The sequence below is a fragment of the Cavia porcellus genome, unplaced genomic scaffold, assembly GCF_034190915.1.
Source record: "Cavia porcellus strain 051 isolate PalLab524CR breed Dunkin Hartley unplaced genomic scaffold, mCavPor4.1 scaffold_22, whole genome shotgun sequence".
NCBI classification, from domain to species: Eukaryota; Metazoa; Chordata; class Mammalia; order Rodentia; family Caviidae; genus Cavia; species Cavia porcellus.
In genome coordinates, this window is record NW_026947505.1 from 14,383,876 (window position 1) to 14,402,796 (window position 18,921).

At 38.2% G+C, this 18,921-nt stretch overlaps 1 protein-coding gene across 1 annotated transcript; it reads left to right on the forward strand.

Annotated features, from left to right (window-relative positions):
- The first annotated feature begins 1,945 nt into the window (after positions 1–1,945).
- On the forward strand, positions 1,946–3,010 carry LOC100723358 (trace amine-associated receptor 7a-like). The gene has a single exon (XM_003468458.4). The coding sequence runs from the start codon at positions 1,979–1,981 to the stop codon at positions 3,008–3,010; it is 1,032 nt and encodes a 343-aa protein (XP_003468506.3). The 5' UTR covers positions 1,946–1,978.
- Positions 3,011–18,921: the final 15,911 nt, after the last annotated feature.

Genomic DNA, 18,921 nt, shown 5'->3' on the forward strand with positions numbered 1-18,921 from the left:
TTTTGTTATACCTGATTGAATGGACAACTATTGTGAAGATAACGAGATATACTATGGTACCTGTTACTGTTATCCCTATATCCTGCTGTGAAGTTCTGTACCAATTTCACTGCATTGTCTCGATTGGCTTTGTTGTGTTGTATTTACTACCTTTACAATAAAAGTAAAAAATAAAAAAAAGAACTACATAGACTAAAGATAAAGGCATGGAAAATAATACAAAAAACAACCAGAGCCCCAAAACAGGCAGGAGTAACTATCATACGTCAGATACAGACAATGTTAAGCTAAAACTTATCAGAAGAGACAAATACTGCCATTCTATAACTGGCAAAAGAAATAATTAAATAAGAAGAAATAGCAATTATAAATATCTGTTCAATGAATGTCAGCACATGTAATGTCATAAAATAAAAACTTCTGGACTTAATAGGGCAGATAGATTCTGATAGCCAGGAACCTCAATCTCCCCTTAACGAAGTCAACCAGAAAAAAAACAAGGAAACACCAGGTTTAAAACACACTATTGAATAAAGACTTAGCAGATATCTATATAGCATTTTACCAAACAACAAATAAATACAGATTTTTATCAACAATATCAGGAGTTTCTCCTGATAGAGAATCAGGAGTTTCTCCTGATAGATCATATCTTCAACCATAAAGCATGCTTAAATAAATACAGAATTGAAATAATCACATAAATTGACTGAATAATAGTGGAATGAAATTAAAAACATGCAGCAAAACAAGTGACAGAAAATATACAAACACTGGGGTATTAAATAATACATTAGTGAAAAATCAATGGATCACAGCAGATACCAGAGAAGAAATATCAACTTCCTAAAATCAAACAACAATAGAAGCACGATATATAAGGGACATAATGAAGCCATTCTCAGAAGGAAGCATATAGATGTAAAGCACACATAAAGAGAACAATGAATAACCTCATGATGCATCTCAAGATTCTAGAAAAACAAGAAAGGCACAAATCTAAAACTAATACAAACATGAGAAAAAGAAAGATCAAAGTGGAAATTGTTGCAATCTGGATTAACATACAGAGGATCACTAAAGCTAAAAGTTCATTCTTTGAAAGAATAAGAAAGGCAAAAGGGAAGAGAAGAGGGCCAGAGACAAAGGGAAAAGAAAGCCTCAGGAAGGGATGTGTGTGGGACAGAGTTCCGCAAGATGAACCTGTCTGCTGTGTATCACAAAGACACTAAAGAGATGAAATTTAAAACATACACATCAGTGGAGAGACGGGATTAAGAGCTTATCTGAAGGGTTTTAACTGGAGCACCAGATTCATTGATCAATATTTCTAGACATGAAAAAGATGATGTATAATTAATCTGAACAAACAATGTGCTTTCAAATTCCCAGCAGCGGCTTGTCGGGACACAAATTATTTCTCTCTCAAGTGTTTGAAATCACCAAACGCCATCAGCAAATTAGAGGACATGTATTTGGTTGTGGCATAAGCAGAATACTTCTTTAAAGTGTCTTGCCTCACCTTGCACTGTGGGATTCAGTCTCAGCAGTATTAGATATGTGGAATCATTAAGCCACTTTCCTGAGGGGGGAAAACATTCAAAACATGACCCTCATTGTATTTAATTGGGATAAGAATCCTTTTAAAAGGCATCACTCAGACATATCAGAAAACAGATTATTCCTTTTGAAGGCAAATGCTGCTCAGATAGGAAAAAGAGGCAAGAAAGAAAATATTCAAAACAGAGAAAACAGCATTGTATGTGATGATGAAAGTTGATTTGCCTGTGTGTCAGGAAGGGAATAATTTTATTAGATGAAGACATCAGTTTCTACAAATTGGAATAAGACACAAGGAAAGGAAATAAATTATTAACTTCCATTCATTCAGTATTTTATGTCTTTTGAAAGTTTTTGAAAACAAAAATCACACCCTGTAATACTGAAGATTATTCCACTATCAGGTGCCCAGAGGACCATGAGTGGTGACCTGACCCCTCCTGCAGCCGTCCAGCTGTGCTATGAAAATGTGAACGGATCCTGTGTCAAAGCTCCCTACTCCCCGGGCCCCCGCCTGCTCCTCTACCTGGTCTTCGGCTCTGGGGCTGTGCTGGCTGTCTTGGGAAACCTGCTGGTCATCACCTCCATTCTCCACTTCAAGCAGCTCCACTCCCCAGCCAACTTTCTGATTGCCTCTCTGGCCTGCGCTGACTTCATGGTGGGGATGACTGTGATGCCCTTCAGCATGGTCAGGTCTGTGGAGAGCTGCTGGTACTTTGGGGACAGCTTCTGTAAATTCCACTCCTGTTTTGATGGCTCCTTCTGTTATTCCTCTATTTTCCACTTGTGCTTTATCTCCATCGATAGGTACATCGCTGTCACTGACCCTCTGGTCTATCCCACCAGGTTCACTGCTCCTGTGTCTGGCATGTGTATCGCCTTCTCCTGGCTGCTTGCTGTTGTCTTTACTTTTTCCCTTCTTTACACAGGGGCAAACAAAGCTGGGCTGGAGGAACTAGTGAGTGCACTCACCTGTGTGGGAGGCTGTCAGATTGCAGTCAATCAAAACTGGGTCTTGATCGACTTTGTGTTATTTTTCATTCCCACTCTTGTGATGGTAATTGTTTACTCCAAGATTTTCCTGATAGCTAGACAACAGGCTAGGAAAATTGAAAGTCAGAGCAACAAGACAGCAAAACCATCAGACAGTTACAAAGACAGGGTGGCCAGGAGGGAGAGAAAAGCAGCCATAACCCTAGGCATTGCAGTGATAGCTTTTCTGATTTCATGGCTACCGTATTTCATTGATTCCCTCATCGATGCTTTCCTGGGTTTCATCACACCCACATATGTGTATGAAATATTACTTTGGATCACTTACTACAACTCGGCAATGAATCCCTTGATTTATGCTCTTTTTTACCCTTGGTTTCGAAAAGCCATCAAACTAATCATTACAGGCCAAGTGTTCAGAGAGAATTCCTCAGTAATAAAGCTGTTTTCTGAGTAGGTTTTTGTTTTCATGAGGCAACTGAAAAGAATTTTGTGGTAATCACAGTATAGGGGAAAGACATGCTCACCCGCGTTCTGTAGTTCTTAATGTAAAACAATTGAATACGTTCGGTTCACCGTTGACCCTGATCAGACCTGGATGACATTCAAGGTCAATGTCTTCTGGTAATCATCACATTAAAAGCCAAATTTAATGAGAGTACGTCACCATGGTGCCAGCTCTGGCACTTATTGCTGTGATCTTGGGCTACAGAGGTTGCCATGAGTTCCTTAAATGTCAGGTTCCCTTATTATACTCCTGACAATGTGCAACAGAAAATAGATATTAGATCTATTTTAATACTGAAGCTTGGCTTGTGTTTTAGCCTATTTAAGTTTAATTCCTGGATATATATCTTCCCTATTGTAGCATTTCCTTAATATAATGCAAATTAACTAAAGAAAAATTAGGCAATAACTCAGCAGAGGAGCCAAAGAGTTTACATTGGTAGTGTTAGATTTGTGTACTGATAAATATAGCAGGGTCAGGATTAATAAGTCAGGAGTAATAATATAATTTTCCATCTGTTTCTTTGAAACAGAAAACTTGTATCACAAATAACATATTCACATGTTCAGTGAGTTTTTTGTTTACAATCACTGCATTCTAAAAAAATTACATGAAGTTCAGAAAGTTTACAAATTGTTAGACATTTAAATTAGGAAGCATAAGATTCTTACAACCTAACCACATTTCTAAAAAATGTGTTGTTCAGGTTTGCAATTTTCACGAACATTTATGAAACTTTTAAACATGAAAATATAAATCTAAATATATTCAAAGAGAATACTGAGATGGAGTGAACAATGGCACCATGTAACAAAGGCAGATAATACATTTTAGTAACACAGCTCAAAAACAACTGAATTGTATGATTTACACAATACATACACCAGAATTAGGACTTGATTCCTCTTTATATTCAGATTAGGGGGCTTTGTGTTCTATGAATAACATGAAAAACTTCTGGGTTCTATTCTAGTTTCCCTTATTTATTCCCTTATCTATTTATTCATGTTTGTTGTTTTTTCCTGATTGCTAATTTTTTTCTTGGCACATGTTTGTTGCATATGACAAACACATTCCTCTTGGGAAGTTGGCACAGGTACAGGACACACATGCATTCTGCTTTTCATTCTCCTCTGCCCTGTCCCTCCTGCTCTTGGTCCCCTTCCTTTGTCAAAGATCTCTCTCCCTACTTCCTATTATTTATGTTTCTCTCTATTAATGGTTGAGTTTGTCATACAAGAGAAACAATGTGATATCTAAGCTTCTTACAAGCACCAAATTTTAAAAATCCTAGCATCATATCTTTGGGGAAAGAATACACTTGAAAATGTTCTTGCTATTTTCTCTAATTTCATTTGAATCATATATCAATAGTATTTATTATTAGAACACAATTTCTTCTATTATTAAACAATTGCTTTGGATTGCTAAACCTTTCTTCAGATATTGTATTATTTCTGACTTTACTGTATTTTGAGAAACTTAATATCTCTATGTGATTCACAAGTAATTAAATGTATCCTAGATGTGAGTCATTTACTCACAATTCTAGAGTTTCAGGCTAAATACCGTCAATTTATTTTTATTCCAGTGATTTAAATTACAATACCTGTTCCTAAATAAAATCAATTAAAAAACCAACACATAGGCATGCATTCAGTATGTTCCATATTCTTTTGTTTGTATTTGTTTTCCAAGCATAATTACATTATTTCAAGAAGATTTCTGATACATACAACAAAGTTGGGTAAAGCAGTTCTCACTGTGAAAGTGATGGGTCTGAGAATTGATTCTAGATTGGTGTTTATATGGAGCAAAGGATTGCAAGAATGCACCATATAGTGCAAAATACAATGGAAAAAGCAGCTACATTTATGGAAACTAACAGTGAATATGTGCTCTGCTGTGCGGGTTTGCATCGACAGAAACAAAAGGTGACACAAAGAAGAAAACACCTGTGCTGTGACAGCAGGTGACCAAGACAAGGAGACCATCGGGGGATGAATCTAAAAGCCGTGACCCCTCACCAGGTGCGCCTCTTTGGATCTCCCTGGCTAGGACTTCAGGAAATCATTCCCGGGTGTGCAGTCCTCTCAGGGGCTGCAGGACACGTGGGTCTCCCACAGTTTGCTCTGTTTTGCTCATGTGCATGACCCACGATCGCTACTTAGGAATCTTTCACACACTTCGAGTGGGACAAAGGTTACTGTAGTCCAAGCAGCAGGGTCTCACGCTCCTGCGCTCCAGCCTGCGATCTGAGAGATTTCCTGGGCATTTGTTACTCTTCTTTCTGCTGCTGGCCCTGGAGTGTTGTCCAGTTCAAGTGCACGTGAGGGAATGTTTCCGCAGTCTGAGTTATGCTAACCGTGCTAGAAGAAGTTCATGTTACCTGAATTATAATATTAAATAGAACTAGATGAATAATTCTGTCAAAAATCACTCACAATTGTAAATCATTTCTCTCTAAACTTTCAGGAATATTTTAGCAGGAACTATAAACAATACTTAAGCCACCTTCTTTGGCTCTTGTTCTTTGAATTTTGAGATTTGCTTTCTACACTAGCTCTGTGTTCTGACTTGGGTTTTGAAGACTTAGATCTGCCTAACCTCAGAAAAAAATCATTCTGCAGGATTGCTCTGACGGCATTCACTCCTTCTTTTTCTCTAATTGTTATTTCTGGGACTTTAGAATTTTTCTCAAGTTCTTCTGGAAAGCGCTCTTTCCTGTCTGGCTAATTTCCATGTGTATTGGATGGTGTGTTTGCTTGGTTATTTAAGTTGACAAGATCCCCTCCATTTTTGGATATGTGCTTTGGAATATTTCAGTGAAATTTCAGGAATATTATAGCAAAATTATGTGCCTAACTGGCTTGATTTTCATATGGTGTACATCCATTCAGCCATCTCAGCTATTAAAATGATGAAATGCTCATTGGTTATTGAAGGATATCTTATAATTCCTCGTGCAACCTGAGTTCTTTCTCCAGATCCTTCTAACTGCTTTAGGTTCCAGAATCTATCAGACCCTATACCAAGGCAAAAGAAAGCATCTCAAGGCCTTGCTTTAGCTTTCAAAATAGTGCTGACACTGGTTCATCGTTGCCTGCTATTGTTGTCCTCTACTACTGTAGAATACAGAATCTGAACACTGAAACACTGAAATCAAGTAATCACAACTTGTGTACTACTTCAGCAGCAAATTTTGTCATTGATAATATAGACAAAAAAGAGAAACTTAAGAAAACTATGTCTTATAAAGTATTGTTTTTTCCCTTTCTAATAAATCAGTGAGATCTCAAAATGTTTGAGAATATGGTACAAATAATCTTCAAATTATTAAGAAAAGTTGAGTGTCAAGTCTACTGTCATGAAATTCATTTTTCCCTCTGACTGCACTGTGAGCCCTGATACATCTGTATACCATTAGCATGGGACAGGCTAAACTTCCACACTTCACAAACAGTAAATTCCCAAACCATGTCATCTCTCCCTTCATGGAAATCTGCTCTGTTGACTCTCCCTTTTTCATATATAACTATACTTTGGGATTATTTCTTAGCCTTCACATCAATTTCCTTAACCCTTTCAACATCCATTCTAATTAAGAAGAAAACTTAGAAACCTCACACAGTTTAGCACTCTGTGTTTTCCTGCCAATGCCACGCAGGCTTCAGTACTGGGACCTACATAAAGGTAGGTGTAATCTTAGATTTTAGTCTTCTGTCTACTCTTTTGTTCTCTAAGCCTCACAGCATCCAGAAAAGAACAAGAACAAAATAAAGAGACTCTAAAGGGTGGGAAAAGGTTTTTGTCATGTCTAGCAGCACTACAGCCTTAATGAGCAACATCCCAGTGTGGCAGCTCCCAGTCCTGGGCTCTGGGATGAGGATCATGTATATTCTGTGTGAGAAGCCTGCCCACTGCACAGACCTTGATGCAAGCAAACTGTTCCAGCGGACCCCTTTGCCCTCCCTATCTAAAATCTTTCCCTGAAATGAAACAATATGGAGTGCTATTGTCCAGGGAATTACATATTTGAAGAAGATATGGATAACTCAGATTTTAGCCCCTAATAAATGTCACTACAAAATAATATGCCTGCTCTCATTTTAAGTAGAAAAAAAGTACTGTTGGAGAGTATTGTAGAAGTACAACGTATTGTCAGTGGGAAGAGCTTATAGTGTCAATCACACAGACACCAAAGATATATACGTCTTTCCCAGCCTAGAAAAGAGGGAGAAGGCAAGACTTGACTGGTTCCGGGGCCAGGCTTATCGCTCAGTGCCACAGCATCTGCCTAGTGAGCACAAGGTCCTGAGTTTAATTCCAGAAACCATTAAAAAAAAAAAAAAAAAAACTTGGCCCATCCTGCAGGCCCCCCATTAAAGGTGCCTTAGAGTCTGTGCTGCCTCACACATGAGTTTAGGAGGAGGTTGCAAAAAATCAAACAACACTTAGTAATCACAGGCTTGCTTCATGTGAGCTGTGAGTGGAGGGTGCTACAGAAATTGCTCCAAGGATTGCTGTCCTCATCAACACTCCTTGTTTTCAATGCAAAGTACTGCAAGGACAATTCCACCAGGTAAAGACTGCATGAAAAGCAATTTTACTTCCCTCTGTCCTTCTTCCTGTTCTTTTCCCTGTGGAATAGAAATAAAATTGAGGGGAGGATATGTGGTAAGGAAGCAGACATTTTAACTTCCCTAAACCAAGACTTCTAAGCCTAAAACTGGCTACTGGGAGTAGTGAGGAGCTCATGAATATTCTCCTAGATAAGGACTGAAGTTGTAAACTGACACTGAACAAAACTGAAATTTTCAACTCTCGCTGTGATTTCATAGTATGAATTATGGCTGAGAAGCAACAAAAACATGAAACTACATATGCTACTGTCTTTGTAAGATCAGAGGAAACAAGCTTTCATATTATTTATCACCAAATATTATTTTGTAGACTATTAAGTTAACTGATTCTCTAAATAACAATTTTCAAGTGTAAATTAATTATGCACTGAGTAATTTGAGAACTAACCCATTTATTCATCATGTCGCAGAATTGCTTGACAGTTACTCTCCTTGTCTGTGTGTGATAAATGCCTACTAGTCTTCATTTACCTTAACACTTCACCTCATGCTGACTTTGGCTCCTTTCACCCTCCAGTCCAGAGACAAGGTACAAAGCATTGCTCTCCCCTTTCTCTTGTTAACTGTTTTGTGAGCCTAGGAAGTACTTAGAACACAGGGCACCATTGTCACATGAGAAATATTCCACATGCTTGGTCACTGGAGAAATGCTCTAATTAGTGGCTCTCACTTTACAGATGTGTTTGAGCCACTTACTCCTGCAACCTAAAGGTCAGTTGCAGACGTGTGTGTTGGGCAGTATGTTTGAATAGCCTTTTAAATTGACTTGTTCCCCTTAATTTTCAGATATGTGTTTTGGGACATTTCAGTGAAATTTCAGGAATATTACAATAAAACCATGTGCTGAACTGTCTTAATTTTTCAGATGGTACATAACAATTCATGCATCTCAACTATCAAAATGGTGAAACACTCAGTAATTATTGAAGGGTGGCTTATAAGTACCTCATGCCTTCTGGCTTCTTTCTCAATACCTCAGCACCTCCACAACCACTTTAGGATCCAGAATCTGACTGCCCAAAACAAGGCAAAGGAGGGCGCCTTGTTGGAGTCAAGGGTTGTACACAGAAAACAACTAGGAATAGGACATGGAGTTTATAGTATTTTTATAATGGTCACCGGAAGTTAACCCAGGAAAATGCAGGAAATCTATCTGCTATACCAAAGACATAGATTATTTAGTCAAGAGCCTAAACCCCATGACAATGTCCCACGTGAGTCCAGATAAAAATCTATAGCTCAGGATAATGCCTCCCACAAGTCTAACTGGAGGTCTAGAGCCCACAAAAAGGACTCATGCCACTCTCTTTTATGGATCCGTGCCGGGAAGACCCAAGGGTCAGCGGTGGAAGCCAGAAAGTCTATGCCAGCAGGATGAAGGAGCTGTGCTAATGGGATGAGGGTTTTACGCTGGAGCCAAGAAGTCACACTCACAAGAAAGACCGGGGCTATCCTGAAAGGCACCACAGCTGTCCTCAGTGACATGGAGGCCCCGAGCTCCTCTGACGACAAGCACAGTCAGGTACGTGCCAGGAAGCAGAGTGACAAGTTCATCCTGGAGACCAAGCAGCACATGTCTTCCCCTCCAGAGCCAGGAAGCAATGCTTGATGTGAGGACCAAAGCTTCTCCAGGAAAACCAACAGCTCAGACAGCAACTCATAGGGGAACCCACAATGCCTCCTTAACACCTCAACCCTCAACACCTCCCTTCTTTTTCACCTATTTATCCTGGCAACTTTCCTCAGGTGGAGCATCTTCACTCAATGCCATGCTGATGTAATCTAGCTGCCATTAACTTGACCACCAGTTTTCAATCTATAACACATCTCAAGGTCTTGCTTTAGATCTCAAGATAGTGAAAATTCTGAATGGCCATTGCCCACATCTTCTACTATTATTTTGTAGTGCTTGAAAACAGAATCAGAATACTGACCTCAAAGTCAGGTGATCACGACTTGTGTAGTACCTCAACAATGCACTTTCTCAATGAGGATGTAGACAAAAAAGAGAAATTTAAGACTATATATCATCTACTAGAATATTATTTATTTACTTTCTAATAATAGGTGATATCTCAAAATGTATGATAGTGTGGTACAAAGTAGCCTTCAAATTATTAAGACAAGGTTGAAGATCAGAATTCTAGTGTCAAAAAATTCATTCTTCCCTCTGGCTGTACTGTGAAGCCTGACATGTCATATATACCATTAGTGTGGGATGGACTAACTTCCATACTTCATAAACAGTGTATGGCTGGACCACTTTATCTCTTCCTTCATGTAAATCTGCTCTGTGGAGTCTCAGCTATTGCAACCTTTTGGGAATATTTCATAGATTTCCTTCAATTTCTAGTTAAGATTAAAATAAAGAAGTCTTACACAGTTTAGCACAGTTTCCTGCCCATGCCATGCAGGCCTAGGTAATGGGACCTACATAAAGTAGAAGTGTACTGTCTTTCATATTTTTCTCACTTCTCTCCTCTGTTCTCTAGTCCTTGTAGGATCCAGTCTAAAACAGTAATAGAATAAAGAGAATATAAATAGGGAGAAAAAGTTTTTGTCATGTTTAGCAGTTCCACAGCCTTGATGAACAATACACACTTGTGGCAGCCCCCAAACCTGGGCTCTGGGGTGAGTATCACGTATTCTTGGTGAGAAGCCTGCCCATGGCACAGACCCTTGATGCAAGTCAGCCCCTTCAGTGGACTCCTTTGCACCCCTATCTAAAATGTTTCCATGAAATGAAGCAGTGTGGGACTTGTATCTGGGGTGATATTTTCCAGGGGATGATATCTTTGAAGAAGATATGGATGACTCAAGTTTTAGCCCCTAATAAATGTCCTTAGAAAATACTGTATCTGTTCTCATTTTAAGTAGAAAAAAGGCAACATTGGAGAGTGTCGTGAAAGGAGAGCATATTGTCAGTGGGAAGAGTTTACAGTGTCAATGACACAGACACCAAAGATATATGTCTTTCTCAGCCTAGAGAAGAGATAGAAGGAAAGACTTGGCTCGTCCAGGAGCTGGGCACATAGCTCAGTGGCAAGCACAATTGTCCTGAGTTCAATTCCCAGTAACATTAAAAAAATAATAATAACTTGGCCAATCCTACAGTTTCCCCATTAAGGGTGCTTCTAGAGTCTGTGTTGCATCAACACAAGTTAAGGAGAAGGTTGGAAAAAGTCAAAACAATACTGAGCAGTCAAACGTTTGCTTCATGTTAGTTGGAAGTGCTGATACAGAGATTGCTGCAAGGACTGTCCTCATCAGCACCTACTTGTTTCCATGCCAAGTACTGAAAGGACAATTCCACCAGGCAAGGACTATGTGAAGACCAAATTAGGTTGCAAATTCCTTCCCCCTGTCCTTCTTCCTCTTCCTCTCCCTATGGAATAGAAACAAAAGTTAGGGGAGGATATGCGGTAAGGAAGCAGACATTTCACCTTTGCTAACCCAAGTCTCCTAAGCCTACAACTCGCTACTGGAGGTAGTGAGGAGCTCATGGATATTCTCCTAGATAAGGACTGAAGTTGTAAATAGACACAGAACAAAACTGAAATTTTCAACTCTCACTGTGATTGCAGAGTATAAATTATGGCTGAGAAGCAACAAAAACATGAAATTACATTTGCTACAGAATCTTTGTAGGTTTAAACAAAATTTCGTATTCTGTATCACCTAATACTGTATTTTCTAGGCAGTAATTTACATCCACAAGGAAAAATTTTCAAGTGTAAGTGAAGTATGTACTGAATTGAGAACTACCTGATGTACTCATTACCTTGCACAACTGCTTGACTTTTACTCAAGTTGATTATGCATGAAAAATTCCCACTGCTCTTAATTTACATTAACACCTCATCCTCTATTCTGCTTTGGCTCCCATCAGGCTCTACCCCATGGGGCAAGGTATAAAACTCTACTCCCTTTTTTGTTTATTATCTGTCTTTTAAGCCTGGCGACAGCCTAGAGCACAGAGCATCGTTATCACATGAGCAGTCTTCCACACGCTCAGTCCCCGGAGAGATGGTCCAGGTAGTGGGCTCTCGTTGTGCAAATGTCTTCGAATCACTCACTCCTGCAAATTGAAGGTGAAATGCAGAAATGACTCAAACACCTTTAGCTGATGCAAGAACAAATGTTGGCCTGTAAATCCTATCCTGGTTATCGTAATCATAGTACAAGTTTTCCTAGGTTCCTCTGTCAAAATTTGATTCAAGTACTTGAAATTCCACAAACTTTGAAGCCGCATTTTGTTTAACCCAGTTTTAGGAGCTCTTTTTCTGATGGTTGTTCTTGTGATTTGAACTAACACAAGCATTGTCTTCCTCCCCTACAGTGCTTACGGGAATCTGAAATCACAGATCCATTTCTCCACACACTTGGGTCAAGATTGTTTTCCTGTCAAAATCTCAAGCATCATGAAAATAGGTTATGATGCTAACAAGCAGCAACTGGATATGATCTGCATCGATAATTCTAAGCATTTATAAATCTTAGACTGATGAAGGGAGATACACAGATGTGGAACGTCCTGTTTTTATGTATGACAAAGGGAATTTACTTTGTAAATTAATTATAAAATTCAAATGTTTGTGGTAATATTACATTAAAATTTATATTGTATTTTAAATATCTTAATTCTCAGTAGATAATGAATTTAGCTTTGTTTCCTTAAACACATTTTTCTTATAATCTATTTTACACAGTGAGTTAAACTGTAGCAGCATTGGTATACATTGGAAATGTTAACAGAGTGATTAAACTGGATGGTACATCTTATTGCTTTTGAAGTATTTTGATCTTGTTTTACTGCAGGATTTTAAGATTCTCCAACTTTTTCTTTCTTACGTATTAATTATGGGCAGTATTCAGAGACTGTAGAAGCTGCCAAGAGTATTTCCTGAGATTCAGTTCCCTTCCTGTACCCAGCAAGAATTATCTCTTTTTCTTTTTCTTTTTTTAAGGTGAATTGTCACTATGTAGGTTACATTGGCCTTGAGTCCATTAATTCTACATCATCCTCCCAAGTTCTGGCCTGTGCCATCACTTCAAGTTCAAGTATTTCTTACGAGAGGAATGAGCTCTAAGAATAGAAGTTTGACAATTCAGTGAGCAAAGAGTGGATAAGAAATATTTCTGTAGAAAGTAAATCTAATATTAATGTGTGGCAGTTTCAGTTAGCACAGAGCCCTGGGATGTGACCTGAGAGCTTCCTGTCTAGGAGTGCAGCAATTCCCCAGTCTCCTCAGAGGACTCATGCTGTGGAGACTTGAACTCCAGGGTGACTGAGTTCTACGCAGACAGACCTGGCCATGACCTGGTTGAAAGGGGTCCTGAAGACAGATGGAGAGTGACAGTGATGTCTCCTCCTGTGTCAATATCAATTTCAGACATATCAGAGAATTGTGGAGAGTGTTTGGAAGACTTCTACCCAGTGTCTCTGTTACATGAAGAGAAATAAGGTGCTTGGCAAAAGAAATTTAAAAAGAGACCCAAGCAAAGTGAGGTGTTTGGGGCTTCTTTCTGCTGGGAAAGGCATTAGAAAGCCAAGCAGCACATATTTCAGATCCCCAGTCTCTGACCTTAGGGTTCTTTTCAGTTTACTCTTTCCCTAGCTATAGAGAGGAGGCTGAGCACAAAACCTCAGCTCTAGCCACAGGGTGCAGAGACATGTGGCTGGGGCATGAACTCCAAGAGAGGAGGCTCACTTCTCACAAGGCTGCAAGGGAGTTTGGGGAGGGAGAAGGAGACCTGGGAGGGGAAGCAGGCAGTGTGCTGGGCCACGGTCGCGTGGAGAGGGTACTCTGGCAGGGACCCTGACAGGCACTGTCAGCATAGACCTTAGAGTTGTCCCATCTAATTGGGAACAGACCAAGAGAATTTACATGTCAGTTCACACCATCCACTGGGTAAGGGCAGCTGCCAAGATGATCAACTCAGCACATGTCACCACCCATGTCGTGGGTTGTACTGTGGGTTCCAATTTAAGAGATCTTAGGAAAACCATTACATGTGTCATTTATAAGTCTGCCAGGCTGCCCTTCCCTGCAGCGGGAAGAACAAGAGAAGGAGAGAGTCCAGTATCATTGCAGAAGCTTCTGTCACCAGATTCCTGAGGCTGTGGAGTCAAGTGAGCCACGCTGAGCTGGCTCCACACTAACCATGGGGACTGAAGGGACAGGTGAGCTAACATGTGGAAAACGCAGAGTTTTTCTCCTGGGAAGGAGTGGGCACATGTGCAGTGAACAACCTGTGTCTGGATACTGGTCCTTCTACCTTGAGTTTGGGAGAGGAGGACCAGAGGGACACTCAGCTCAGGACAAGAGAATGAGACAGAACACAGCTGAATCAAAACCAAATCAGAGCTGCCCGGGGTTTAGGGAAAAGTGCTAAGTCAGGCCGTTGCTTTCCTCTGATTGCTGTTGCTTTAGTCAGCTGGTAGGATTAATTCAAATGAGGAAGATGCCCACAATTTTCCCTTCCAGCACTAACTCATTTCCTTTAGCTGATTTTTCAATATACTCCACTGTAGAAATTTGTGTTGCTTTTGTAGGTAAACAGCCCTGCAGCGTCTTTTGCAAGACTGAAAGGAACCAATAACATGAGATGTATTCATAGAAGCGAAGTTCGTAAGTACCACGTGGACAAGCATTCAAGGTGCCAAGTTTCAAAACAGAGCTGTGTAAGAATCACAGGTGTCCTGTTTAAAAGAGTCACTGTGTTGGATTACAGATGAATCCAGTTTGCGTACATTCTCCCAGAACAGAAATCAGTTGTAAATTGATTGGGGCCTTACTGTATAAATATAACTTAAAAATACTAGTGGACATTAAATATTCTGGACACTACAAAATGGAAAATGTTAACTAGGGAAGGTAGCGAATATATTAAATTATTACTTGTAGTAATCACTTTGGATATATATTTTAGAGCATCGTTTTATACATCTTGAATTTACAAATAAAAACAATTGGCAAAGTGTTTTGGAAAATGCAAAATAGAAAGCCATTAATAATGTAGAGAGTTTGGAATTAGAAAAAAGAACATATTACAAATACAACTAAGAAAATGTATTAATTTTTTTGCCTTTCCATAAATGAGAATCAAAACATATCACTTTCTTGTGATTCACAAATTGGCAAATATTAAAAATATACCAATATGCTATATTGATAAAAGGGAATGATATATTTGAAAGTTACATTATCTAGTGTCCAGCATTAAAGGTGAACTCTTTCAAGGTAGAAATAATCTTTCAATTTTAAAAAGCTGACTTTAAATTATATCCAGCAATCATTCATCAGAAAAATTTTATGAAAATCTAAGATGAGTTTTTCCTAGAATTCTAAGGGGTAAAGGAAATTTGTCACACTTAAAGTAGTCACATATTAGAAATTCTGAAGATTCCAATTCTGATGATTGTTTACACATTTCCTTGAATGTTTCTTATAATTACTAATGAAAACAAACAAAGCAAAAAGTCTTAAAAGGATCAAACTTTATTTTTGCTTAATTTTCTGTTTGAGTCCATGAAGAAAACAGCTTATAGTCTACTCTCATAGTTTATTGAATCAGAAGTATAAACTGAAACCTGCAATATTCTACATATTGCAACATGACTGCCTTTTACTCCTTTAACACAAACAATTCTGAAAGTGTAAAACACTTGAATAAAGGCCAATTACTGAAACTCATTAAGAACGCGATTAATGAACAATTCTCAAGAATGAGAACAAGAAACATGACTTCCAAATTCTGAGCAAAGGTTGTGCAGAATAGCTATTATTTCAATTACTATATTGTGGAATGTTAAGTGTCATCAGCAACTTAGTAGAGCATAAACTGCTTTTTGTGTAAACACAAGGGTTATAGACAAGCTCCTCACTCACCTCAGCTGGCACTCTAGGGATTGGATCTTAAAAGCTTGACATGCTTGCAATAACTAATCAGCTTTCTAAGGGAAACAAAGTATTTGGGGCATTGTCCTAGTTTTGTTTAGTTAGGATTAAAAACCCTAATAAAAGAGAGCAATCAAACATGCATCAGAAACAGATCATTCCTTTTGAAGACAAATATGGCTCAGATGTGGTGAAGTAGATAATGAGCACAAATATTTTGAAAAGAGAAATGCACAGCATTGTCCTTGATATTAGATGTGGATTAGTTGTATACTATGAAGGAAATCATTTGATGGGATGAGGACATTAATTAGCTCTTAAATATAGGAATAGGGTACAAAGGAAAAGGAAAAAACTCTATTTGTGACTACTGAGTATTTCACATATGAAGATCGCTGAAGATGAGAATTACACATTTGGTCACAGAAACTGACAATTTTCTCAGGCACCAAAAGACAGTCATGAGTGCTAGTGACCTGACTCCTCTTGCAGTCGTCCAGCTGTGCTATGAAAATGTGAATGGATCCTGTGTCAAAGCTCCTTACTCCCCAGGCCCCCGCCTGCTCCTCTACCTGGTCTTTGGCTCTGGGGCTGTGCTGGCTGTCTTGGGAAACCTGCTAGTCATCATTTCCATTCTCCACTTCAAGCAGCTCCACTCCCCAGCCAACTTTCTGGTCACCTCTCTGGCCTGTGCTGACTTCTTGGTGGGGACGACTGGGATTTCCTTCAACATGGTCAGGTCTGTGGAGAGCCTCACTGACTCCATTTTTTCCTGGATATGTCAGGTTGACAGTGTCTTGGTAGAAAGTGAAACCCTTGAAACATACCCTCAAAAACAGAATATGAGGTCCCATAAGGAAAAGAAGCAAACAAATTATATAATCCAAACATGAACCATATGAGTTTCTTTGTTCTTTATCTCAATAAAAGCTGGTTGCTTATGCTCGCCAGACAGTAGCCATCTTGCTGACTCTTGGTGTGTGTCCTTTTATTTTTCTCTTTGTTTGCAGAAAACCTACACTGTGTCTTTTCTTTGTTTGTAAGTTTTTAAATTCCATCTTCAATGTCACTGCCTCACATAGGTTATTTAGAATTCATTTAGAATCTCTTGATTCATCTCTGCCAATTCATATGCATATAGGAATCTGTCCATGTCTTCTGTGTTTTCTATTTTACTGGAATACAAGTTCTTGAAGTAGATGTGGATGATCTTCTGGATATCTGCATGGCCTTATTATTGATTTAACCATTCTTGTTCCAAATTGCATGAGTATGAATCTTTTCTTTAACTTTTTGAAAAGGTTGAATAGGGTTTATCAATTTTATTTAATCTTGAAGAATCAACTTTTAAATTAATTCATTCTATGATATGTTTTCTCTGCATTTATTTGTGCTCAATCTTTATAATTTTTTCCCTGATAAGAGCTTTGGGTTTGACTTGATGTTCTTTTTCTAAAAACTTGAGATTCAACATTAAGTTGTTTATTTGTGCTAGGTCTTTTTTCCTGTTATGTGTATTACCAATTAAACTTCTGTCATAGGACTGCTTTACTTGTGTTCCATAAGTTCCAGTATATTGTGTTGGCATTATCATTTAATTTTAGAAACTGTCTAAAATTTCTACTTTAATTTATTCTTTGATCAATAGATTGCTCAGAAGAATGTTATTTAATTTCTGTATGTTTATAAAATTCTAGTGGTTCTTTTGTCCATGAGTTCCAATTTCATGGCACAAATTTTTCATAGTATGCATGGGATACTTCCGATTACTTTGCACTTATTTAAGCATGTCCTATGAGATAGTATGTGGTCTATTTCTGAAGAATGTATATTCTTCAGAATCTGAATGTATATTCCAGAGCTGTGTGGTGGAACTCTTCTTAGATGTCTATTTGTTCACAGGTTTGGTTCAGATGTTGTATTTTATTGTTGATTTTTTGTCTTGTTAATCTGTCTGTTTGTAATAGTGGGGGTTTTGAGGTACCCCAATACAATTGTAGCACTTATTTGGTGTTCCATGTCTCCTCTAGTAATTTATACAGTTCGGTGCAATGGTATTTGGCGCATGTATGTTTATGATTTTTACTTCTTCCTCTTGGATTGTTCCTTTTACAAGGATATAGTGAACTTCTCTGGCTCTCTCAGTCAGTCTTGATTTGAAATTCACTTTGTCTGCAAGTAGAATAGTTGCCCTTATTTTTCTGGGATTCTGAGTCATGGAATATCATTTTCCATCTTTTGACTTTTAATCTATGAATTTTGTTTTGGATCAAATGTGTTTCTTGTATGCTGCATATTGTTGAATCTTGCTTCTTGATTTATTGTGCCAGCTTGTTTCTTTTGTTTGAATTGAGACCATTAATATTGATGGCTAAAACTAATATGTATCAACATATTCTTATTATTTTATCTTCCTGTTGTTGGCTCCCTCCCCCTCTTAAAACAAACCTTTTAGTTGTTTACCTTGTCTGGTGAATTTATTCCATTGGTGTTCATGGAGTTGTAATCCTTGTTATCTCTTTCTTTTAGAGTATTCTTCAGAACATTTTGGAGTGTTGGTTTGATGTTCATGAATTTCCTTAGATGTTCTTTATTATGGAAGTATCTTACTTTCTTATCAATTTCAGGTGTACATTAGTCTGATTTGGGGTTGTTTTTATTTAAAGTTTGACTACTTGAATCCAAGGTCTCCTTGACCTCAGGGTTTGTGTTGAGAAATCTGCTGTGATTCTGATGGATTTTCCTTTATAGGTTTTTTTTTAATCTAACAGCTTTGCATAATCTCTTTTAGTCTTGAATCTCTGGAATCTTGACTACTATGTAACTGTTGTAGATTTTGTTTATCATGACTAATTGGCATTTATATGTCTCATTTATCTATATGACTTTCTTTTTCCCTGCTAGGGAAGTTTTCTGCCATGATATCTGTGAACAGATGTTTTATATCCTTTGCACTATCTCCTGCTTTTTCTTTGATTCTAATTCAATTTATATGGTTCTTCTTGGCATTATGTAGAAGCTATTGGATTTAGTTCTTGTGATACCTTGATATTTCTAAAAAGTATTTCTTTTCATCATAGCTAATCACAGTCCTTCTTCTGTATATGAGATTCGGTCCTCATATTGGATCACTCTGCTGTGTATGCTCTCTGGAAGTTTTAATCTCCTGACATTTGCTCAATTTTATTTTATGGTTTCCATTTTTTTTTCCTGTGTTGAGCATTCATGATTGCTCTCATTTTCCTAAATTTCTCTGTTTTTTATGTGTATCTGCTCTGGAGTCATTAAGAATGCCATTCATTATGGACACCATCTC

Excerpts from the sequence above, each read along its gene's own strand:
- LOC100723358 (XM_003468458.4), top strand. The coding sequence starts at position 1,979 with ATGAGTGGTGACCTGACCCCTCCTGCAGCCGTCCAGCTGTGCTATGAA.